The 25,261-nt window shown below is 45.3% G+C and overlaps 1 protein-coding gene across 1 annotated transcript; it reads left to right on the top strand.

Moving 5' to 3' along the window:
* Nucleotides 1–595: 595 nt before the first annotated feature.
* On the top strand, nt 596–25,014 carry LOC143016609 (sodium- and chloride-dependent taurine transporter-like). The gene is made up of 15 exons (XM_076171007.1): nt 596–820; nt 8,711–8,940; nt 9,252–9,386; nt 12,173–12,261; nt 13,066–13,211; nt 13,445–13,577; nt 14,127–14,261; nt 14,372–14,475; nt 14,607–14,731; nt 17,224–17,336; nt 17,587–17,724; nt 19,435–19,537; nt 20,040–20,140; nt 20,394–20,564; nt 21,178–25,014. The coding sequence occupies exons 2-15, from the start codon at nt 8,712–8,714 to the stop codon at nt 21,328–21,330; spliced, it is 1,875 nt and encodes a 624-aa protein (XP_076027122.1). The 5' UTR covers nt 596–820; nt 8,711; the 3' UTR covers nt 21,331–25,014.
* Nucleotides 25,015–25,261: the final 247 nt, after the last annotated feature.

Raw genomic sequence — 25,261 nt, 5'->3', positions numbered from 1 at the left:
GCAGCACCACACTGGCGCCCACTGACGGGGCGCACGCGCGAGGGGTGGGGTGGGGGGTGGGGGGTGGGGGGGCGGGGTGGTTGTGGCCGTCGGGAGCGCGCACGCGAGAGTCTGTGCGCGTGCCCGAGCGAGAGAGAACCCGTGAAGATACCAACCCAGTGGAGGAAGGGGAGGAGGCGCTGCTGCCACTTTAATGGCGCCTACAATGCACCTCGTAAATCTCAACTCCCTGTTTGAAAAATGTCATCAGTTAATTAGCTGCTTTGTAAAGAATAACGAGGGGGAAAACGCGAGTCAGCGGGGTGGCTGTGCAGTGTTAAGTTGACGAGGTGAACTCTTATTAAGGCCATTACTTTGGTTTTGCATTGACATTGCCTTTAGCAAAACTTTCTAATTAAGTCAGTAATTATATGTGCAAATACACGTGAGTCACAAACTGCACATCCGCACATAGTTTACCCCCCAGGCGACTGTTGACAAAGCGCCCCGTCCGCATCCTTACTCCTGCGACTGCGAGCGCGTACCTGGGCGAAGCGGATATTTCCGACAGTCCTTGAAGCGTCGTCACGCTGTTCCTCAGAGAGGAGGCAGGCCGGTGTTTTTCCACTGCTGCTGATGTCTCCGCGTCCGCCTGTTTTAAGAGACAAAGGTCAGAAAGAGAAGCTTATAAATAGGATAAAATATAGGCTACTGACGCGCCCAGCTCTCAGTCAGTGTAGCGGACAAAGGAGGACACGGACAAGACGGAACGGACAAGGGACAACGCGCTGAGGACATAAAAGGACAACGTTTTTTATAGAAAATCATATCATCCGAACAGGTAACGGAAAAACACTTGGTTGATCCACATGTCCACGCAGGGCTGAGGGGTGATGCACTCAGCTGCTCCCACTCAGCCTCCACGATCTCTACACATTCACTGATTTGTGTCACTTTGTCTGTCCTAATTTGAGAATGAATGAAATGTCTGTTTAACGGCGCGGTTCAGGTGTTTGAGGCACTTTTGTCTTCGGTGTGTTGCGCTGAGTCGCGGCTGTTCTCTCATCTGTGGGTGTAAATGTGCTGAGGTGCTGATGGATGTGCGGCGGTGCTGACAGGTGAAGGCATGAGGCGCAATCACCGGGATACACCCCGCTCAAGGCAGATTAATGGGGGGGTTTGATGGTAATTGATCGGGTTTTTGGATGCAACGTGACCCGTGAGATGTTCAGTCGCGCCTCGCTCGGTGTGTATCTGTGTGATCGAGTCAGTTTATGCACGCGGGTCTGTCAGACACGCGAGCGTCAAGTGCATGGAAACAACGGGTGAAAGCATTGATATCTCAGGCTGCTTGATGATGAATCGAGCGTTTGTGTCTTGAAACACGTGAATGCGTCGTGTTTTCATTTTTGCATCTGATCTTTTTTTTTCTTTTCTTTTTTAAGGTTTTTTTTTTCTTTTTTAAGGTTTTTTTCCTTTTCTTTTGTCGAATTCTCATATTTCTTAAATTGATTTCAATCGATGTTACATTGTTATACGTGTTGTTCTATGTTCCTTAGAATTTTGCGTCGTTCGGAAAATCAACTAACAGAAAAGGGAAGTGAATCTCTGCTGAGTGAAGACGGAGATGCTCTGCCTCTCTCTCTCTGCCTCTCTCTCTCTCTGCCTCTCTCTCAGACATTGATGACAGATAAAAGGTTTTATGCACAATCTTACAAACATGCGGGTTGTAACTCTGCACATCTATGAAGGCATTTCTAGTGTGTATCCAAATGCCTTTAAAAAAAAAAAAAAAATGTTGTGCTCAGGCATGTATTCGGGATGTTGGTGGCCCCTTGAGTTTATTTGTGGTCCCTGCATGTCCTTATAAGGACACGCAGCTGTAACGTTTATTGTAGTATTGATCAGTCCGTTGTATTTGTAACGTTTTAAAATCAGATTAAGATGTCAGAACGTGTTGTTTTGAGACGAGTGGCAGTAAATGTGCGTGAGATTCGACTGATGTGAGCTGATGAGAGGTTATATTTTGCATTAAAGCTGCTGATTATTGCTGTTTTGATTAAATTTGACCGTTTTCCTGCAGAAAAGCAGAAAGCTTCATGTTTGCCAGACGGTAGAAACAACAACTCCTCCTGGAGACTGGAGTTAGTGTTGGGTTAATGGTGACTCACCGCATTTAATGACCAAGGAAAATAAGCACAGGAACGCTCTCACATCAGGATTTACCAACTATTCAACCAACCTCCATTAAATTAAAGCTGAACGACTCTGCGGCTGATTACTTTGCCAGAGTCTGTCACTCTTTATGATGGCAAACCCTGGTAACTACCACAATGTCCTTGTGTGGCAATAAACAAGTGTGTGTGTGTGTGTGTGTGTGTGTGTGTGTGTGTGTGAGAAATCTAATCGTGGGTGCTGTTTAGTTGACATTGAACTGATTTGTTGAAAGTGACAAATTTGAGCTCCGTCTCATCGTTGCACACAAGAATGCCGAGGAACAATGATGTGTGTTTGGGTGAAACAGCAGCAGACTCACTCGTTTCTGTTACTTAATAGGGGAGGATGATGAGGCTGAATTGATCAGAACTCATGGTGTTAAGACCATGAAGTTGTGGTTGTATTGACTCATAATCTTCATTATGTCATCTTTATTTACTGGCAGGTTGGGAACATTTGTCTTCCCCACATGCTGACCTGTGAGGGATCTTGAGGTCCAGTCTGTTAAACCCTCATGTGTTCCTCCACAGATGGAGTCGATAGACATACAACATTCATTAAAGAGACGTTGACTTCATTACTGTTAGGAGCGAGTGTCACAGTTTGACTGCAGGTTTGTTTGCTGTTCAATCATTTATGAAGCCAGTAACCAGAGATTTCCCGGTTGTGACCATCGCTGCTAGAGTATCAACCAGCTTGAACACACTCACATCAGTACACACACAGTCACACCCATCACGGCGACACTCTTTACTGTGTATGAGTGAGATCTAAACATTGAAGGATTGAAAATAGAACCCAAACCAGATCAAACCATTGAAACTGGATCAACAGAAATGAGTCTCTCTATGTAAACGGACGTCTTTTCACATACATTTAACCTCCCAGCGCCAAAATTAAACCTGATTTTAATTATTTAAACACTTGCATACAGAGTTGCTACATGATGCTGCTCTCTCTCACACACACACTCACACACTTGCACGTTAATGTAGACAATGCAATAGTCTGTCCAGGAGGGAGGCTTAAACATAGATCAGCCCTGTTTGGCAATGGGACGCCTTAAAAAAACTCTGATTTCGTTCAACGGTGCAAACGACGACAACAATCTATCAAATCAGCATTTAATCTTGATAAGAAGGAGAAAACAGGAAGGAAACGCAGCAGCAGCCAGATGATAGATCATGAAACGGATCCTGCTGCGCTCATGCTGCCGCTTCTTGAAACCTGTTGGACTAAGTCACATTCAGACGCTCGCTCCGCTCTACCGTCTCCCTCCTCTCGGCTCTTCGGCGCCCCCGGTGGCGGAGCCTGGAGTTGCAGCTCAGTAAGTGTGGCTCGTGTGAGCCGTGCTTGGTGTGTTTGTGTGTGTGCTGTGGATGCTGGTGAAGGAACAGTCGCTCCTGTTTCTTCAGTAGACACGCTCTGCTCTTTACTCAGACGAAGATGTGTTTACATATTCCCCAGTGAGCAGTTTGTTCTTCCCACATATCTGATAGCACCTGAATGCAACGTTACAGCAGCACAACGTAAGAAGTGTTCAGAGAGTTCTTACAACACGTATCTCCTGATAACCTGCAGGTTGGTTCTGATCAGGCTGAAGACTTAAGAGACTCGATCTGAGCCTCCAAAGTCCCGTGATTCCTACATGTATGTGTATTGGTCTCCGTTGAATCCTTCACCTTGACTTGTCCTTGACAGATTACACCCTACATACCTTATATGGTCAAAGTATCTTCATTGTAGCTTGTTGTTGAATTGACTTCCGCCCTGGTGTTTGTTATCTCTCAGCTGGTGACTGAGCAGAAGGTCACATGTCTCCAATCAAACCGTGAAACAAAGACAGTTTAGCCATTAAAGGGACAATATTCTGCTTTGTCCTGTTCCCTCATGTCTGTAGTGTGATGTGGGAGGAGTTAGTGTTCCCATACGTCCATCTAGACAAACCTATAGGTCCTAAACTGAGCTGATGGAACGTTTGATTGGTCTTTTTCTTGACGAGCAGGAGGGTTAAGAGGTTTGCATTCAAGACGTCAAGCCAAGTTTAGCCTATAAAAGTCATTGTGAGGCCTGTAGTGTTCTGGCAGGAAGCAGAGGTCAGCGGCGTGATGACATGTAAACCGCTCTGGTGTCTGCTGAGGCTCGGCTACCTGAACCAGCGGCGGTGAACTGGAGCGCAAAGGAAGTGAACCAAGACTGAGCCGAGAATCAACACTGAGGCGGGACTGAGGTGAAATTTAAACTTCCCTCTGATGATTCGTCTCTCGTGGCTGGTCTTTGCTTCTCTTTGTCTCCGTCCTGCAGACCGTCTGTCGTCCCTCCACGTGCACCGGCGTGCTACACGTCGTCCTCTGGCTCTCTCTCTCTCCCTCTGTCCGTCACATGCTGCCGTGTTTAATCCTGCTAAATGTTTGTCATTTGCAATCGGCCTGCGTCTTGTTTCTCCTCGCGTCACCCTTCACCTTCCTTCCCTGTCTCTGTCTCCCTGTCTCTCACACACACTCACACACACACACAGTTAACACACTCTCCTTCATTTTGTTTCATTCTGTCCATCTTCTCTCCCATTTTGTCACCCCCCCCTCTCTTTCTCTCACACTCCCACTCTCCCTTTCCTCTAGTGCCATTTCCTGAGTTCTGCTTCTCTCTCTCCCTCTTACACACACACACACACACACACACACACATACACACACACACACATACACACACACTAACACACACTACTGCCTCTTTCTGTTTATCTAAAGCGTACAGTAGTTGAAGTCCAGAGTCATGGAGCGAAGGAAAGCAAAGCGTGTGTGTGTGTGTGTGTGTGTGTGTGTGTGTGTGTGTGTGTGTGTGTGTGTGTGTGTGTGTGTGTGTGTGTGTGTGTGTGTGTGTGTGTGTGTGTGTGTGTGTGTGTGTGTGTGTGTGTGTGTGTGTGTGTGTGTGTGTGTGGCGGGCCTGAGGGTGATGTAGAAGGAGCATGTAAAGCAGAGGAGGAGGGAAATAAGAGGTTGAGATGGAGGAGAGACACGAGGATCCAGAGCGTAGAAGAGAGCGTGAAACAAGAGGGGGAGGGAGGGAGGGAGGGAGGGGTCAGGTGAGAGACGAAGGGAGGAGGGAAGGAATGAGTAGAACCAAGGAGAAGGAGAAGTGGAGAAGGAGGAGGGGCCCCAAAGATGCAAAGCAAGATGAAGGAGGATGTGGAGAGGCAGAGTGAGAGATGTGGTGGTGACAGGAAGAGGAAGAGGAGGGGGAGGGGCTTCTTAATAGGTGAGCGGTTCAGTGGAAATATACATGGTCTTAAAATAGGAGAGCACGTTATGTAAGTGGTTAGGGAGTTAAGTGTGTGTGTGCACGCGTGAGGGAGGGAGGGAGGGAGAATGGTCACACACACGTGCACACACACACACGTGCACACACACACACACGCGGAGCAAACAATGGGTCTCTATGTTCCTCTGAGGTTTTGGCCCGGACCTAAACTCGACCCACAGTTCATTGTGGTTCCCACGGCGAGTGTCAGTCTGTGGACGGCGTTTTCACGGCCGCCGTGTCACAACGATCCTTTCATCGGTTTGCTCCTCTTCAGCTGGAGTCGCTCCTCTCCGTCACAGGCTGCTCTGTCAGCTCCGTGTAGTGTTGGCGAGCGTGTTGCTCTAGGTGGCGCTCTCTAGTGAGCAGCTCTGCCTGACTCCTTCACTCGCTCATCAGCCGTGCAGCTCATGATGACACGTTTCTGCCTGAAGAACATGAGGTCATTGTGGCCCATGAGGTCAGCAGGACCTTTTTAAGGATGCCATCATCATCATCATCATCATCATCATCATCATCATCAGACCCCACAGCATCTCTGAGCTTCATCACACCTCTGAATCCAATTCTTGAAACGTGGATTATGAAATATATTGTATATTAATAATACAATATAAGTTCAACCGGGCATCTGTGTGACATCTGGAGCTGAACCCTGAACCCTGACTCGCCGTTTGACTCCATTTGTCTATTTGAAGACTTAATGAAAGAGAGTGTGTTGTGTTTAAAGCAGCGTTTCCCTTCTCTGTGTTGTGGATTTGATCTATTTTGTTCTTTTGGGACCTCAGCTGCGTATCGATGCTCCTCTGATCCAGACGAGTGATCGCAGAGGATTGTGGGGCTGTTGTTGTTGTTGTTGTTGTTGTCTCTCCCAGCTCTGGTGTGTTGAAGCTGTTCTGTTATTCACACTCACACATCCATATTATTCTGTATTATAAAGTCATGTGAGTCATCAGGGCTCATTTCTGTCTGCAGCTGTAAACACTTTCTCTCAGACTTTATGTAATCCTCTCTGGTGCCAAGCAGGAAATAACCACACACACACACACACAAAGGGAGTGTTTTGACTTATGGTCAAGTGAAATTAATTGGCTGTTGAGAAAGTTATTACAACATTGTGTGTGTGTGTGTGTGTGTGTGTGTGTGTGTGTGTGTGTGTGTGTGTGTGTGTGTGTGTGTGTGTGTGTGTGTGTGTGTGTGTGTGTGTGTGTGTGTGTGTGTGTGTGTGTGTGTGTGTGTGTGTGTGTGTGTGTGTGTGTGTGTGTGTGTGTGTGTGTGTGTGTGTGTGTGTGTGTGTGTGTGTGTGCGAGAGACTGTAGATCATTGGCTTGTTTGAGGAAACAGATCCAAGATTGCAGATATGTGGAAAGGTGTGTACACATACAAAGACACACACGTTTAGACAGATTGTTGCTTGCTGCAGTATTGCTTGTCGTGACCTTTGACCCTGCAGATTGTTTTTTTTTTATTTTTTGCTTTTCTAAATGACCCCCATGCTCTGTGCTAGCTCTCTGTGAAAGGAGTCATGATCTGAGATGAAAGACCTCATTAATCTAAGCGTGTCCTTGGTGCTGTGTGTGTGTGTGTGCATGTGTGAGTCAGAGAGAAGCTGAGGATAGAGCAGCCTGGCTGATGGAAAGAGATAAAGACACATTTTCCACAGTGACAGACATCTGCTGACTACTAAACATCTCTCTCTCTCTCTCTCTCTCTCGGTCTCCGTCTCTGTCCCTCTCTCTCTTGGTCTCTGTCCCTCTCTCTCTCTCTCTCTCTCTCGGTCTCCGTCTCTGTCCCTCTCTCTCTCGTCTCTCTCGGTCTCTCTCTCTCTCTCTCTCTCTCTCTCCCTCTCCCTCTCCCTCTCCCTCTCGCTGTGTGTCTGTGTGCGCGCGCACCAGAGCTGGGTGGAAATTTACAGCTGTTTGTGTCACTGTGGCCCTGGTCTCCCTTCTCAGCCTTCCCTCCAATCACTGCGTCCCATGTAATTGTCTGAATGTGGGACGCAGGGAGTGAAAGTCTTGACTGCTGATGATTCCTGTCTCATTCCTTTGTCCAGTGCTTTTAATTACACCAGTAATTTAAACATTTTTGTCCAGAATTGTGGTGATGAACATTTTATCATGTTTATTATCCCACAGTTGTAGTGGACAGAGAATGAAGTCCTGATCAGGAGCTTATAGACCAGAATATTGGAAGGAAATGATGAATTGCTTTGGCAGACTGACGACAGAGCGACACACACACACACACACACAGTCTCTGCAGGCTGCACATCTTTGAAATGTCATGGATTTTTAAAATGTCGTCCTCTGGCCTCGTAGCATTTGTGTTGTGTAGTCCTGGGCAGAGAAGGAAGTCTCTGCCTGTTTAAGCAATGAGCTTCAAATCCAGTGAAGCTCATGTACGCTTGAGCATTTGACCTTTAAGGAAAGGAAGTAACTGTGTGCTGTGAACACGTTCACCCAGCAGCATCACAGGATCATCTGTGTCGTCTGTACTATGTTGGCTGGAAGTGTGTCGATGTTCTCAGGTAACACTGAAGACATTTAGATGAAAGTGATTAGTAGCTGTATTCATCTGCATTGGCAACAGCTTTCATACCAGCGAGTCCAGTGATGTAATGATGCTGTAGTGGAACACTGAAGCCTATTTATCTCTTTGTGCACATAAATCTTGTTGATGTAAATCAACTGGCAGGGGAGGCGAACCACAACACTGGGCTCCGTCCAAACCCTGCAGAGTGGAGCTGACAGCTTAAGGAGCAGGTTGTAAAATGTGATAACAGTAAACCATTAAGACTTAAGTCGTCAACAACAAGAGCCTCATGTGGTTCAATCAAGCAGGGCGCCAGTTGGTGGCGGTCACAATTTTAAATTTATATATTTACTATAAAACTGATATTAAATCTTTATCATCGTTTCCCAATATTAGCAAACACAATATCTTTGTACACATGTAAACACAGACATGTTCATTTCTCTTCACTATTTGGGATTAGAGGGACCTAATAAGTATTAAACCAATAGGGGGCAGTGAAAATAGACCAGACAGGAGGACATCAGGTTTAAGTTAAGCACAGAAATGTATAATGCATAGGGAAGGAAAAATGGAATGTCCACATACGAGGACGCCGGGTCTCAGGAGAATAAATGCATATAAATGTAAATGCATCATATTCATATACATGTAAATGAATTCATGTGCCTTTTGTCCACAGAATGGCTCAGAAAGAGAAGCTCCAGTGCCTGAAGGATTTCCATAAGGACACTCTGAAGCCGTCTCCCGGCAAGAGCCCTGGCACCCGGCCTGAAGACGAGGCGGAGGGCAAACATCCCCAGAGGGAGAAGTGGGCCAGCAAGCTTGACTTTCTTCTGTCTGTGGCTGGTGGATTTGTTGGTTTAGGGAACGTCTGGCGTTTCCCGTACCTCTGCTACAAGAACGGTGGAGGTGAGCCTGAGAAGTGTTGTTGATACTTTACACACGAAAATGGACTCGTTTTGTGTTGAGTTTAGGACTCAAACTGCTTTTGCTTCGGATGTTTTGTCAACAGAGTTTCAGGAAATGCATGTTTACATTACGTTAAAACCGTGATTATACTGCGATTAAGTCGATGAATAGCTTTCCTTTACAGAAAGTCATTTATATACGATTATGCAATCGTATTATGCTTACTGTGAGCAAAGACCTAGATTATGGGATTGGAAATAAATGAAAGCATGTCAACATAGTGAACGTCTCCTCCTCTGTGACTCCATCAGGTGCATTTCTCATCCCCTACTTCATCTTCCTGTTTGGTGGCGGTCTGCCGGTCTTCTTCCTGGAGGTCGCCCTCGGTCAGTACACCTCTGAGGGCGGCATCACCTGCTGGGAGAAGCTCTGCCCCATCTTCACTGGTATGTACGCCATGACCCACCGCTGCAGCCTGTTGTTACTGGGTTATAAAGCTTTTGAGTATGAATATCATAATATTCTAACCTGGTATTAGGCTTTCATGTCACTGTGTGATTACATTGTTGCGTAACATTTGCTTACGTAAAAAGGAGCCTTGCTCTGCAAACAAAACTGTGGTTGCATGATGGGGAAAAGCCAGGGAAACAGACAGCAAGGTAGAGAAGGACAGAGCCAGACGCCCACAGACCTGAGTGTGGCCCCGCCCATGGCCCCGCCCACATGTCACCACACTATTCTATTCAACAAAGCAGCGGTCGGTGTGATTGTGGGCTGGGTGGAACTGTGGAGACAATCTGATTGATCTCCTACCTGCTGCAGCCCGATCCTGTCTCCAGACCTGAGATCCTGTCTCTCAGATTCCTATCAGTCAGTTCTATAAGGATTATTTGTCACAATACAGATGAGTAAATGTCGAGCACAGCATGCAGCACGAGAGCAGAACTCTCTCTCTCTCTCATCAGGGAGATCTTCAGCGGCTGAGTCACTCAGTCCAACAACAACAAACTCAATTAGCTAATTAGGCTTGTTGGCAAACGGGGAAATTATCTAGTGTTTAGATCGTTATTGCTACTTAAGCAACTCTTACTGGGTGTTGAGAGCAGAGATCTTTAAAAATTTTGGACCCGGCCCAAACAGAACCACGCACACAGATACATTCTCACTGCAAAGAGAGGAGTGTGAGCATGAGGTCATGTTCTCCAGCCTCCCTGTGTAAGAAGATGACAACACCATGTTTCATAGAAGCACCACATGTGGAAACAGGGGACAAGGCGTTCTACATCGGCTTAAAAGGAAGAAACCGTCTACATTCTTCTCCTTTAGCCAATTATCTAATCCAGAACAGAAGCAGAGCTGACAGTGGGCGGAGTCAGAGGAGGCCATTATTCTTTTTTTCACACCTCGTGCTTCACGTGCCATCAAACAAGCCTGGAGCCGATCTCATCCCGGTGCGGCTCGTCTTACACAGAGGAATGACTGTGTGAGATTTGCCTGAGTCAGACCTGGCCTGTTGAGACTGTAATTTGCCACTGTTACCAGGCAACCAGTCTTGCATTGGTACACCAGCACACGGGGTCTTCTGTTCTACTTTCCTCTGACCTGTTCTTCCCTCCTGTGAATATCGCTCTTCCACTTCCTGTCATTTCCCCAAACGCCTCGCTCTCTCTCCGTCTCGCTCCCCGGGTTCCTCTCTTATCGCCTTCCTGTTGTCTCTCCTCTCTTCCTCTCCTCTTGTTCTCTACCAGCTGGGCCCATGTAATGTATTCCTTGCTCCCTTTGTCTTTAATATTCATACGGAAGATTCCACGGCCTCTTGTTCAGCGCACGCACGTTTCTTTGTCTCTTCTGGATTATTCATGTCTGCTGTTCAAAATTCACTTCAGTGTTTTTTCTCAAATGTTTGTCAGAATCGTTCATGCATTCTTAAGACATGATTAATCATCCACATACATCATTATTCATTTATACACACACATACTTTCTGTCAAACACATTATCATCTCTCACACACACACACACACACGCACACGCACGCACGCGCGCCGCCCGAGGCAAAGCCATGCCAATATACGGCATGTGGTGGATTGAATGTTGCTGTGGCAACAGAACAGCAACACATCAGAGTGAGGGAGAGGTGCCGAGCTGTTCCATCTGACGAGCAGGGGGGAGAAACAAAGAGAGGAAGAGAAACGAAATGTGACGAGAGAAGAAGAAAGAGGGAGAGGCAGAGTGACGGATAAAGGCAGAACAAAAGAGAGAGGAAGAAAAGAAGAATGGAGGGATAAAGATTAAGAAAATAAGAGGCAACAACAAAAGCGTGCAGGAGACAGATAGAGAGGGAGAAGAAGAGATGAGGGAGAGGAGAAGAGGCTGTACTGGAGGAAGACGAGTCCAGAAAAGTGGATTGGAAAAACAAAAGAAGGAAGTGGGGGGGGGGGGGGAAATAAAAATGCAGATTTACACATGACAGCCATGTTTTTCAGCTTTTTGTCTGTTGTTTACGTCTCTGTATATAAGGTGGAATGGGGCTCAGCTGCAGAGAGAGAGAGAGAAATAGAGAGAGGGAGAGAGTCATGCTCTTTTATTAGAGTATGCCTGTGTGTTTAACATGTCAATATAAAGAGAACAGTCAAGTTTAGCCGAGGACACGACATCACGCAGGAAGACACACCTGTTTGATTAGCTGTGTGTGTGTGTGTGAGCTAGTGTGTGTGTGTGAGTGTCTGTGGAAGACGACACAGTCAGCAGCTGCTAACAAGACGTTATAAAGATGATGTAATGTGGAATGATTCAAAGGTCCCCCCTCAAAATGCTTGTGCACACACAGACACACACACACACAGAGAGCGAATAAGGCCAAAGAACTTTCTCTCACGTGGACACTCACCAAAATCAACACACACACACACAAACAATCAGATGGTCAATGACTCTGAAGGGCATTCATTTGGATGAGTGGTCTCTGCACACACACACGCACACGCACGCACACACACACACACACACATACACACACACACACACACACACACACACACACACACACACACACACACACACACACACACACACACACACACACGTCTTTCACTTCCTGTTGTTGGTGTGATGTGCTGCTTTGAATAGATGATCAGATAATCAAATACAATATTAGCATATTAGTAAAATAACAATGTTACAGCCGAGTCTCTCTGTCTCTCTCTGACTCTCTCTCTCTCTCTCTCTCCAGGTATTGGTTATGCGTCTATCGTGATCGTGTCTCTGCTGAACATCTACTACATCGTCATCCTGGCTTGGGGAGTTTACTACCTTTTCCAGGTATGTTTGGGATTCTGCTTCTGTCCATCTTAGCACTGAGCCTCCTGCAGGCTGTCAGAGTAGAACACATGAATGGGTTAATATCATTTCCACTTGACTAACAACATTTACCTGCCTTACAAAGATGGTTTCTATATTTAGTTTACTTAATCTTAGTCTCTCTTTTACAGCCTCTTATTTCAGTCAGTGTGTCAAAACAAAAGTCCAAAGTGCAAAAAACGGATTTTATTGTTATATACTTGACCCGGTGTTCAAGAAGGTCAAGGTTTGCCAGTCTAGGGAACCAAATACCCAGCATGCAACAGTGTGAAGATCAATACTGTCTTGTTGCGCCTGTTTCACGTGCTCATGTATGAATGTATGAGTTCAAAGCTGCAGGGTTCCCATCAGTTTAGCCGCTGTCCCCGAACCTACCTAGAGAAAAAACAGCAGAGCAGTGTTATTACAGTTTATCTGTGAATGTAAATGTTTGTATCTGAAATGACAGCAGTCGTAGCTCAGATGAGACTCTAAGTTATGTTGTTGTGACGCCGAGTGAATGAATGTAAATAATGAACAGAGAGTTTAGCAGAGATAAGGAAAGAATGTGAGGCGTCCTGCTGCATCACAGGTTAGGATGCTAACATGTCATTTCGACCCGTTATGGTGTGTGATGTCAACTTCCTGTGTATCCTGACACTCTCTCCACTAGTCTGGCAAACAAAGACCAAAGATCTCTCTGTTAGTGAACACACACCGATGCAAAAACAAGGCAGTGTTTTCTTCCTGAACGACATTAACGGAACATTCCGGTGGGTTTTGCAGTGTTTTCAGCCGGAGCTGCCATGGGCCAAATGCAACCAGCCCTGGAACACCGACCGCTGCATCGAGGACATCCACCGCAAGAACAAATCCCTGTGGCTGGCTGCAAACGCCACCAACTTCACCTCCCCCGTCACAGAGTTCTGGGAGTGAGTAACTTAACGGCACACGTCCTGTAGAGTTACCTGCTTAAACAAATACTGCTTCAGTTATGATGTTCAGGTCTGAAGGACTTCAACTTTGAATGGAGCTGTGATGCTTCTGCCTTTTACTTTACATATCGTATTGCCATGGAGACCCAAAGGACACTGCGATTGTCTCAATGTTGCCGTGTCTCAAACGTACACACACACTCACGCTCTGGCTGTCCGTTGTGTTGCAGACGTAACGTGCTGGGTGTCAGTAACGGGATTGATGATATAGGCGAGGTGAAGTGGGATCTGGCTCTGTGCTTACTGCTCGTCTGGGTCATCTGCTTCTTCTGCATCTGGAAGGGGGTGAAGTCCACTGGCAAGGTACATGCACATCATTAGATCTCTGTGTTTACACGTAATTGTAACTACATTGACTTTGGTCGTCGTGTGTGTGTGTGTGTGTGTGTGTTGCTGTGCCGTTCTTCGTCCTTGTTGGACTTCGAATGGATAGAGCGTTCATGAAAATACTAAATGTTTGGTCTAAAGGCTCTGACCTTGTCTGACAGCGGCAACAACAACAGGCCGTCACCTTGAGACCACAGGCGGCTCAATCAATCCCAGACCAGGGTCTTTTAATAGCCACAGCTCCCTTTTATTGATTCCCCCCGCTTGATTTATGATTTGTTGTTGTGCCGAGCTGTAGCTTTGGTAATAAAGTCACTTCAACAAGGCCAAGTGCGGTCACAGTTCTCCACATACTGATACTTAATCACTGTTATTGATTAAATGGACATTATGTGCTTAAAGGATACGTTCACTTCAGTGACACTTCACTTCATGTGACAACTATGAAGCTGTAAGCCTGTGAAGAGTTGTTCTCCATGTCCGGTCTGATCCACACCTCTGCCTCTGTCTCTGCTGCCCCTCCAGGTCGTCTACGTCACAGCCACATTCCCCTTCGTCATGCTCATCGTGCTGTTGATTCGCGGCGTGACGTTGCCCGGCGCCTACGAGGGCATCAAGTTCTACCTGTACCCCGACCTGGAGCGCCTGAAGGACCCAGAGGTAGGTGGCCCCCCCGCCGCTCAAAAGGCTTCTGCACCTGTACAACAGTCAGCCTGTCCACAGAGATGCTCCCAGTAGGCCTCAGCCTTTCTGTCCCGCTCTCTCCCCAGGTGTGGATCGATGCCGGCACCCAGATCTTCTTCTCCTACGCCATCTGTTTGGGCGCCATGACGTCCTTGGGGAGCTACAACAAGTACAAATACAATTGCTACAGGTGAGCCGTCAGTTTTCAGGGACGGGATGAGAGCCGGGGGGGAGAGCGGGGCGGGTGGTGGCAGGGAGGGGGATGATGGGATCCTTGTGTGTTCATTAACAAATCCTCCTCATGACGTATGTGTGACATAGGGACTGTTTGCTGCTGGGAGCCCTCAACAGTGGTACCAGTTTTGTGTCTGGCTTCGCAATATTTTCCGTCCTGGGCTTCATGGCACAAGAGCAAGGGGTGGACATTGCTGCTGTGGCAGAGTCAGGTACGAGGGTTCTGAAAGGCAGCAGCGATGGTGGGCGCTGCTTCCTGGTTAACCAAATAAACAACGGTATTAGAAATGCAGTAACCAAATCCAAAAGAGACTTAGCCATGATACATTTCATTACAAACTGAGTGTAATTGGGATGAATAGGATTCCCTGTTGAATAAAACACAACGGCATCAAAGTATGTAATCAAACACACGTTGACAAAAGCAGAATACGAGCAAAGTGAGAGCGTTTAGGAGGTTTGCTGGTTCGTCTTTAACATTGAGATGATAGAAGTCATGCATGAAACACTAAGACCTTCCCCCCCCCACACACACACACACACACTCACACAGCACATTAGGTTTCCAGTCCCACACGGGTAGCTGAGTAGGTGGTCAGGTGGCACCCAAGAGCCGCCAACACAACAGACAAAAGTAGAGGAAGAGGAGTGAGGCAGGACCTGATGAAGACCCTTTGAACTCTGAGCTGAGCTCTTTTTTGGCGACTGAATCTCTGATCATTCATGGGACTTGAGTTTGAATCATTTGGTCCTCTGCCCTAAAGGACAGAAGCTCCTTCAGTCAGTCCAGTGTTTTTTCTAGCGTCTTCTGGAAAGTGCTTGTTGCCAACCTGCTAGTGTTATTGTGACCTGTGAGTCACTGGACAAATATGGATTTGGGCTTAATCGCTTGTCCCAAAGTGCCCAGTTTATACCAGTCTGTACTGGAATATTGCTAAGGTATGGAGGACCTTATGTTTACATTCTCTGTATTGCACTTTCTCACACACACCACTGTCCCGGATGAGAGCAGGAACTCTTTCCGACTGTGAAAGAGGCTTCAGTCGTGCCTGTGTAGCAGCTTAAAAGAGCATCAGTGTGTGTGTCATCAGGGTTGTTTCCATTCACTGCAAATGGAATGTTGTGGTTTCTTTCTGTTAAATCTTAGACACACACACACACACACACACTTGGTTGGTTGTTTTCTCCGATAGTTGGAGTTTTGCTGTCACGCACGTTGAGTTCTTCCAACATCTCTCCATGGTCTTCAGTTTGTTAATATGCTTGATATAATGCAGTGTTTTGCTTTGAGACATCTTATTATCAGCACAGATTAATGTGACATCATGTCTGGATTTCCAAAAGAAGCACAGAGAAATTCATAGAACAGAGACATGAAAATAGATTTTTTTTTTCAGGAGCTATTGCAATTTTTGGCGTAGTTTAGAAATGTGGATTTCCTCATTCTGGGAAATGTTTCAACATGTGTGTACATGATGCTTTGTTGCACCATAGATGGCCGGAAATCAAAAGAGTCACTGTTGCTTCCAACAGACCAGTAGAAAGATCAGTTAGAGAGACTCAGACAACCTGGTGGCAACGACAGTAGGTAACACCCTTAAGTAAAGAAGCTGGACGAGTCAGTAACTAATGAAGATGTAACATGTTTCCATGTGCTGTGATCTTTAAGCAGAATAAGCCTCCATACTGCAGGTCAGAGCCCTGCCAGGTAAGAGGACAGGACATGTATAGTGTTAGATGAGCCTCATGTCAGTCTGCTGTAGGTGAGACTGACTCTACTGTCATGTCATCTGTGTTCACAGTTTAAGCAGAGACGCTGGAGAATTTAGTTTAGAAAGATCAACTATATCAGATTTCTTTTTTAAAAAGGTCTTGGATTGTAAATATGTAATGTTTTGTGCAATCAGGTTATGACTTATTGCATAACAGTCATATTGAAACATGTTAATCCATGAATTCATTTGCACTGTAACCTTGAACTCGATGTCTGGAACTCTTTGCTCTCAGCTGTTTTGCTGTGTCAACTGCTTTGTTTCCTGACTTGTGTTATTTACCCTGTAATGTTGCTTCTGTTGTGCAATCAACACTTTGAATCCCTCTTTAGCAAGGACCTCCATTAAGTCAGTCTGACATGCAAAGTGCCTGAATGAGACACATTTGAAAACTAAGACGCCTACTGCTGCTCAGCTGCTTGACAAAAGGAATCAAAAAAACTTAAAGCAGGTTTCTCCTTTCATATAACTTCCATGTCGGTGTAGGGCTGTAATGTTCTCACTGCTTGATGGTTGCCACGGTGATATACCTTCACACATACTATTTGGATTCACAACATATACATGTAAACTGTGCAAAGGGGTTTCCTCCTGTAAGTTCTGTGGGATTTTGCTCCTCACATATTCTTAGTGTGTAACTGTAGACGGTGTGTATGCGTACATGCAGTTAGTGATGTGTCAGTGTGTTCTATAAACAAAGTAATGGGTAAGTAAAGATGTGTACAAGCCTTTAAGATGTAGCTTAATTCTAAAAGAACACAAACAGGCGGCCGTTTGTATGATTAGAGTCTAGATGTGTTCATGCTTTGATGTCTGGTTCTGCACCTCCATTGTTTGGGGTCTCAGAGCAGATGAGCTTTATCACATGATACTAATGTCCCCCCCTCCCCCCCTTCTTTTTGCTCTCATCCCTCCCCCCCCCTCCCCCACAGGTCCAGGCCTGGCCTTCATTGCCTACCCCAAAGCTGTCACCATGATGCCTTTTCCTACACTGTGGGCAGTCCTCTTCTTCATCATGCTGCTGCTGCTTGGTCTCGACAGCCAGGTTAGCACATGCACACGCGTGTAAAGGGCCGCAGTAGCCCAGAGGTCGTGATCTGTACTTATTTGTTTCAATGGTCATTAGAATCTTGGAAAGGTCCATTTGAAAATGTGTTTTCCAGGCCTGGGAATGTTTTGGAAAGTAATGGAATGTCCCCAAAGTCTTGAAGTCCAGGATTGTTATCTTAAATTTTCTGTACAAGGGAAACTTTATATCCTTTTCTGTGTGTGTGTGTGTGTGTGTGTGTGTGCAGTTTGTGGAGGTGGAAGGGCAGATCACGTCACTGGTGGATCTGTATCCGTCCTTCCTAAGGAAGGGTTACCGCAGAGAGATCTTCATCGCTATCCTCTGCTGCATGAGCTACCTGCTGGGCCTCACCATGGTTACAAAGGTAACAACAGCATTAACATTGGAATACCAAAAATATCAAGTCCTATAAGCATGTTTGTGTGTAATGTTCCTGCGGTTAATAAAGCCTAAAGGAAGAAGGAGTGTGTCTGTGTGATGCGTCATGGAAAGACGTGATTCATTTGCTGTGTGATGGTTCTCAGCCAACCAACTCATTGATCGTCTATCAGCAGTTTCATCCAAGCAGTTTGACTGATTCACTCCCTCACATTATGGATTAACCCCTTCATACAAAGTCAAAGTCCCCCGCTCCTAACCTGGTGACCATAACAACACACATGACCTCCAAACACTGTTAGATGTTTATCCCTGAAGAACACTGGGCAGGGAAATGAAAACAAATCAACACCAGTAACCCTTTTCCTTGTTGTTGTTAAGTCACTGAGGTATAAAGCTGCTGTTGTTCTGCTGAGACGCTCCAGGCTCATTTAAAACACATAAGCCACTACAAGCATGAAGGCTTATTCACGTAGATATTGATAATTGGAAGCAGCTCGGCCTTATTTGGGGCCCTAACGTGTAGCTCAACACCGCAGGCCCATAAAGTTCCTGCAGAGCTCAGATGCCTTCAGAGTCCCTGAGGAGCAGAGTATTTATACATCCATGTCGTGAGAACGCCGTCTTTCCATCCTCCAGTATTAATAGACAGGCTTGATTTAGCGTCTTCTTCCTCTTCCTCCTCTCCTGTTTGTCTTTTTTTCCCAATTCCTCTATTTTTTTCATCCCTCCTCTGACGGCCTCCAGCTCCCTCTCCCCCTCTAACCCCTCCCTCTCCTCTCTGCCCTCTCTCCCTTTAACCCTTTTTATCCTCCGTCTATCCCTCGTTCCTTCCCATCATCCATCTCCCTCCTGTTCTCCCTCCTGCTGGTCCCGTCACCTGTCATCTCCTTTCTCACAAACCTTCCCAGCTCTCTCTCTCTCTCTCTCTGTCTACTCGCACATCTCTCCCTCTCCTCCGCTCCAGCTTTCATCCTTCTCATTCTATTTTCCGCCCCACCTCCCCTGTGTTTCCTCTGTTGTTCCCATAAGGTCTTTTTATGGCTGCAGTGGCCTGGTTCAACTTTAGGATTCCCAAGGTTGTCAGCCGGTTGTCACACTGGACAGACACGTGAACGCGCTCAGAGCTCACATTCGCTCAAGTTCACTTTATTATAACTTTGTCTCGCTCCCTAATGCCACATTGCGTCTCACAGGACTTGACGTGAGAGTTGATAGACCAGGAAGTCGCCCCGTGTTGCTCTCTCATTGGCTGCTGGTCCCATTGTCAGTTGCAACATGATTCACACCAGCTGACATTCAGCATCAAACACTGCATTAGGTCAACAGTCCATTTATGAGCGGAATTCAAGGCTGTGATCAGTTATCTTATTAAATCCCTCCTCCAGTCCTCTTCATGCTCAGTATGATGTAATAGTTCATATTTTGCCACAGTTTGAGTAAGTGGAGATGCTTTCAGACCAAAAGTTTGGAACTATATTAGGACCTACAGTACCTAGTCCCTTCAGGGAGTTCCTCACATTCCCACCATGCATCACTCCCCTACAGCTCTGCTGGAACTTCAAGTGCTTGGAACATAGAGATATGACTGATGAATAGATTATGCTGCCAAAGGAATTCAAGACATTTTTATGGACATTTGTTTTCTCCTGCCTGTGATGATTCTGAGCCCGTGTGTCTCTGTGTGTCTCTGCAGGGTGGCATGTATGTGTTCCAGCTGTTTGATTACTATGCAGCCAGCGGTGTGTGCCTTCTGTGGGTGGCATTCTTTGAATGTATAGCTATTGCCTGGGTTTATGGTGAGTATCAAGCTTTAGACACACAAAGGCTCTCAGTCACTGGGATTTACGTTTAAGTGTTGACATTAGAAACATGTACATTTATTTGTTTGTCAGGGATCATGTTGTGTATCATGCAGAAATTGGTACCAAGTGCATGTAAAGATACTGAAAAGAGCAAAGAGCAGTCAAATCTAAAGGTTGTTTCAAACTAAAGGGACAACATAATGATTAGTTTGGGATTGGCAAACTGACAAAAATTGGCAAGTTTGTAAATCTATAATAAAATCTCAAAAGCAATGATATTTATAATGATATTCTGTGTAAATAAGAATAGTTGGGATTGCAATTTGTGCATCATAATCATTTTTTAATAATAATAATCAATTTTACATTGAATTCTAAGTAATAATCATTAAATGAAGCTGATTTTGAATGAATATGTCACCCTGAGATGTGATGGTTTCTCCTCTTACACTTCCAGTTGAACTAACATAAACAAACCTTGACTGTGTCTCTGCAGGCGTTGATAATTTCTATGATGCGATTGAGGACATGATTGGCTACAGACCAAATCCTTGGATGAAATGGAGCTGGAGTGTCATCACTCCTTCACTGTGTGTGGTAAGAACTCCCTGTGCTGTACATATAGACTGGAACTGTACCTAGAAACATCTGCAATTGAAGGTCTAAAGACTTGTACTTCCTCATTTCCTTTCGCTTCTATCATCAAAATTGCTTGTCTTTAGCATTCGTCAGCATTTTGATCTTCCTCTAAAATGCCTTTCACAAATGTCTTTCTCTTGATCAACAGAGCACATAAAAACAAAACAGTCTAACTCTTCCTCTGTTCCCTCCTCCCCCTCCTCTTCCTCAGGCCTGCTTTGTGTTCTCTCTGGTCAAATACAAGCCACTGACGTACAACAAGGTCTACGAATATCCCGACTGGGCCATCGGACTGGGTTGGACTCTGGCCTTGACCTCCATGATCTGCATCCCCATGGTGGTAGTCATCAAGATAATCCGATCTGACGGGCCGCTGATTGAGGTGGGTGTGGCCTGCAGCATGCTGGCTAGCCACCGTGCATAGACGTGAGGTTTAGCTATTAAGCAGGTTCGCTTTAAAGATTCACGATGACCCAGTTTGAGTTCAACTTTCAAAGGGAAACTGCGGCAAAGTGAAAGAACTGGTTGGGCGAGTCAAACCTCAGCCGTTAGAAAGGGCAGGTTGGATCTGAAAAGGTCCATGCAAAACGTCCAGATCTTGGGTTTCAATGCCAAATATCTAAAGAATGCTGCACCATGACAAAAATGACGACCTTGCTTGGATGGAAGATTCAGTTTCTAACGTTGCCTTTAGAAAGTGGCCTTTGACTTACTGAGGTTTTACATTCGTCTATTGGTTAGTGACAATGTTTTGATCTACCCGGCTCTTAATGACTCCAGATGTCACACACCATCAGATTTCTTAATCTGTGTTTTTGGCTGCTGCAGATTTGATTTCTTTTATTTCTCTCATTTCTTAGATTTTGCTTCTATATGTAGTTGTTTAATCTGTTTCTGACATTTTCTATCTTTGTCTCTGTTCTTTCCTCATTCCTCTGTCCTCCCTCTCCATCGCTCCATCTCTCCCCCGTCTCCTCTCTCCTTCCCTCCTGCAGAGGATTAAGGCCGTGGCAGCTCCTGTTCGCGGCGCCATTTCCCAGCCAGCGGATTTCCGCGGACCCGCAGAGCTCTCCTACCCGCTGGACCCCAATGGGAACAAGGGCCAGCTGAAGGTCCCCTCTCACACCATTGTAGAAACCATGATGTAAAGGAAGGAGGCGGAGGCTCTCCATGAGATCGCTCCATCCTCTCCCGTCCTCTCTCGCTTCTACAAGCTAGCTAGCTTTCCGTCTGTTTATCTGTCTGTCTGGTGGACTGAAAAGGGTTCCCGTTTCAAATCTTTCGGAATACTGTGGATTGTTTGCTGTTGGCGGCTTTCTTAAGAATTCTTCGTTTCCTATTTTTAATATTCCCGTGTCCCACTGTGGTCTTGTTTCAAGACCGAGCGGGAAGTTAGCACCAGCCACCGGCCAATGTAAGGAAAGTGCTTCATGAGTTTGCCATCAGAATCAAACACTATTTTCACAGCAGTTCTTGACACTTTATTTGTGATACTATAATATTGAGGAATACTTACCTGACAGAAGGGGGGGCGGGGCTTGTGGCCTGACTTCTTCTGTTCTGCTGGGATAAGGCGAGGCCTCCTTAAGATGAGCTGCAAGATCAACACACAGCAGGTGGAGCTTTATTTATAACATTTTGACCCTGCTCGTCACAATTAGAGAGGGAGAGATGGTGAAACGTGGCGTTCTGGCACAATAAACGATCAGATGCATCAGGATTTTCAGGGAAATTCTTCACCGCTCCAAAATTTCGCAATAACAGAGAAACATTTTGCATCTCCTATGAATTGCTGTACATTTGTTCTATCGGCCCAAATTCAATTCTGGCATCAATCACAAATTAGACAATCAAATCAAACAATCAAATCCAAACAAACTGATCGTTGAATAGCAGCGATTTATTGATCCAAAGGAAGTCCGATGTTTCTGCTTTCTCGCCTCTTCATTCTTCTTCGTTGGTAACATGTCGAGGACTTGCTGTGTGCATTTTAAATGAACTACCCCAACATTGTGTGGTTCTCTGGTGTAGCTCTAAAGTAATAAACAAGTTTAAAAAGTACAAAGTACCACCGATTGGTCCCGGCCAATGATGGTCATCAAACATTGATCCTGAAAAGCACCTTAAGACAAATCTCCCCTCACACAGACGTAACAGGGATCACAGGATGAAACGTTCGCTCGCCATCACAGAGATCCGCTCGCAGACGTCGGTTCCTCTGTCTCGGTCATGTGATCCTAACAGTAGATTGGGCCAATGCCTGCGGGTGAGGAGCCGACTCAGGGAGGAGGTTCAGGTACTGGGGAAGATGGCGTGATCCTTCCCCCAGTCGTTACGCCTTTCCTGGGGAACCCAAGCAAAAGAGGCAGGCGGTGACATCGTGTGTCACGGATCAAAGTCACTTTGGGACAAACCAGCACTGCGTTTGTGGATTTGGTGAAAGCCGGAAAAGGTATCTGAAAGGATTTGAAGTGTGGAGGTTGAACCCTTGAGTGTGTGTCTGTGGCGTTGTGTACAGTAGTAGGTAATCAGTGTGTATCTCTCTATATTTCTCTGTTCTAGACCAGTTTACAGTACAGTAGTGGCACTAGGCGCTGTTGGCTAATCGTTTTGGATTTGACAGATTTTCCACAGAGGAAGATTATTATTATCAATTATTATCATTTCCTCTGTCAGTGTTTAGATTTTTTATCAAGTCTATAATGTTGTCGGTATTCAATATTGATGATAATTGCTTAGTTTGAATAGTTTTATATAGAGGAAGGACGACGTCTTTTCAGCTCATTTACAGTACAGTGGCAGCCACCGTGAGAGTTCCATCAGTCCAGCGTTTGTCCAGTCAGTTCATCACTTTACACAGGAGCACCAACACAGTTCATCAAAATGGGAATTCTAGGATTCTATTAGCATTAACACACACACACATACACACACTGGGCACTGGCTCATAGCCCTAGTCGTTCTTGTGCTCTAAACCAAACAACACGTGTCAGACTGAGTCATCGTGGTTTCAAATTTACAGCTGGCTGCGTCTACACAGGAAGTCAGCTTCTATTGGCCAATAAGGGCCTAGATTAGGATTGAAACACCGTATTTGGATACAGACAAACCAATCAAACCAAAGCTACCTGCAAGATGATGGCAGATTTAATCTCCAATTTGGGTGTTCGAATAAAAATGGATCTAAACCTTTGGACTAGAACAGTAAGATGTAAACATGGCTGCCACTGAAAACATCTAAACTCTGATAAACCTGGTGGGAACATTCGCTTCTTTCATTTATTTACGACCTTTGTACCTACGGCCGAGGTTGGTCGACTGTTTGACATTCTCCATGGTAACAAAGGGCCGTAACGTGAACAGTCCTTTATTCCATCTGTGTAGCCGTTTGTCTCTAGCGATATTCAACTCAGGAGCTTCTGTCGTGTTGTTATCTGCTGTATCAACACAAATGATCAGATTTTGAATTGTGTCAAAGAGCTTAATGACAAATAATCAACATCTGACTATTTATCTGCAATCTAAAGTACACAGACTGTAAATCTGACTTCATTTTTGCACCTTAACTGAATAATTTGGACTTCATATCAAACAATGAGGTACTTAAGACAAAGCCTCCATTTCCTCATGGACCAGTTAGTAACCAATCATGTGTCTGTGTGTCCAGCTTCTCTGTGTAAATCCACACTTTGTTTTTCTGCTCATCTGCCTTTTTACACCCAAATCAACTCTGTCCACTTAAATGTCCCTCTCAGACCTGAGCTTTCCGATGGATTCCCCGCAGAATTCGCAGCGTTAGCGTCGCTCATGTTTCTACAGCAGTATGTTGAGATGTGAACATCGCCCTCGGGTGAATGTTGAAGTTTCTGAAGATTTATTTTTTAGGCGAAAACGTTTCAAATAATTTCTTTGTATTTTTATTGTTCTTACTTTATTGACTTTGGTAGTTGACTGTTTTATTTTTTGATTGTGTCCATCACATTTTTGCCTTTTGTATTAGCATATTTGAACCTCTGTCATTGGAGTATCATGTACAACTGTTAATCAAAGAAAGCTGCGATTTGTTATGTGCAATACTTTGTAGAAGATGTGTGTTTTTCGTGCCGTTTTCCAATTGGTGGTACTAACTTTGGAAGTAAAATTCCAGCCTGTAAATTACTGAGAAATAGAACATTTCGCGGTCCATTTAATTTAAAGCCAACCACAATACGCTCTGCAGAACTAAACCAAACCACCTTGTTCTGCTCAGACGTTGTGTGTGTGGTTTAAATTGCACTTGAGTAAAACTGTGATTAAAAAAAAAAACTGTGTGGTAATATCAAACATTGACAAATAATGTTTTTGTTATTTTTGACCGACCGCTAAGGTTTGTGAGGGGGACGAGAAATACTAACACTGCCACTAAGCCTACCAGTTCTACCTTTGTAGACGGTGCTGCATCGCTTCAATCAGGCAGGGCCACATTTCCAAAAGCACGCCACCACCAGAGCCGGCCATCTGTAACACATGACCGATAAGTAATGTGACATATCTGGTCAGTTACACGGAGCTTAGCGTGTGATGGCACAAATCCTTCTGCTGCTTTTGGAAAACCTGCCCGAGCAACAAAAGCAGTACAATAACACCATATCAGATGTGGGCTTTCTTTTAATATCTTGTATGCAAATTTCTATGTTTGACCTGCTCAGCTGTTTCTATCTATATGAACTCTGACCCCAACCTGCCAAATCTTGGTGCTGTTTCAAACTTCAAACCAAAAGATAAACTGCACCTGCACACCAACAACCTGATCTTTATTTCCAGTTTTTATATTTCTTGTTCATGACCAGGATCCAACCAAAATCCGTTCCTTCATCAGGGCAGAATTCCTTATTCCAAATATCATCATTGTTTTTTGATTGTAAATTTGAAAAAAAGAACCTTTGTTCCCCCAGAGACTTGTGGTTTCAAGATAACCTGCAGAGCTTTTTGGGGGAAAGTTACCTCCTATTGGTGCTTCAATTAACATTTTGACAAATCAGGACAGTTTTGTTAAGCGTTTGGCTGTAAAAACTGCAAAAAGTCAAGTTTATGTTATTA

This window comes from Genypterus blacodes, unplaced genomic scaffold (genome assembly GCF_046128005.1).
Source record: "Genypterus blacodes isolate CSIRO-AG114 ecotype Tasmania unplaced genomic scaffold, CSIRO-AGI_Gbla_v1 ptg000239l_1, whole genome shotgun sequence".
Lineage (NCBI taxonomy): Eukaryota > Metazoa > Chordata > Actinopteri > Ophidiiformes > Ophidiidae > Genypterus > Genypterus blacodes.
Note: the sequence above shows the minus strand (reverse complement) of the source record. Positions and strands in the feature narration are given on the sequence as shown.

Coding starts and splice junctions, on each gene's coding strand:
- LOC143016609 (XM_076171007.1), top strand. CDS start 8,712: ATGGCTCAGAAAGAGAAGCTCCAGTGCCTGAAGGATTTCCATAAGGAC. Junction 8,941..9,251: donor CTGCTACAAGAACGGTGGAG/GTGAGCCTGAGA, acceptor TGACTCCATCAG/GTGCATTTCTCATCCCCTAC. Junction 14,262..14,371: donor AGCGCCTGAAGGACCCAGAG/GTAGGTGGCCCC, acceptor CTCTCTCCCCAG/GTGTGGATCGATGCCGGCAC.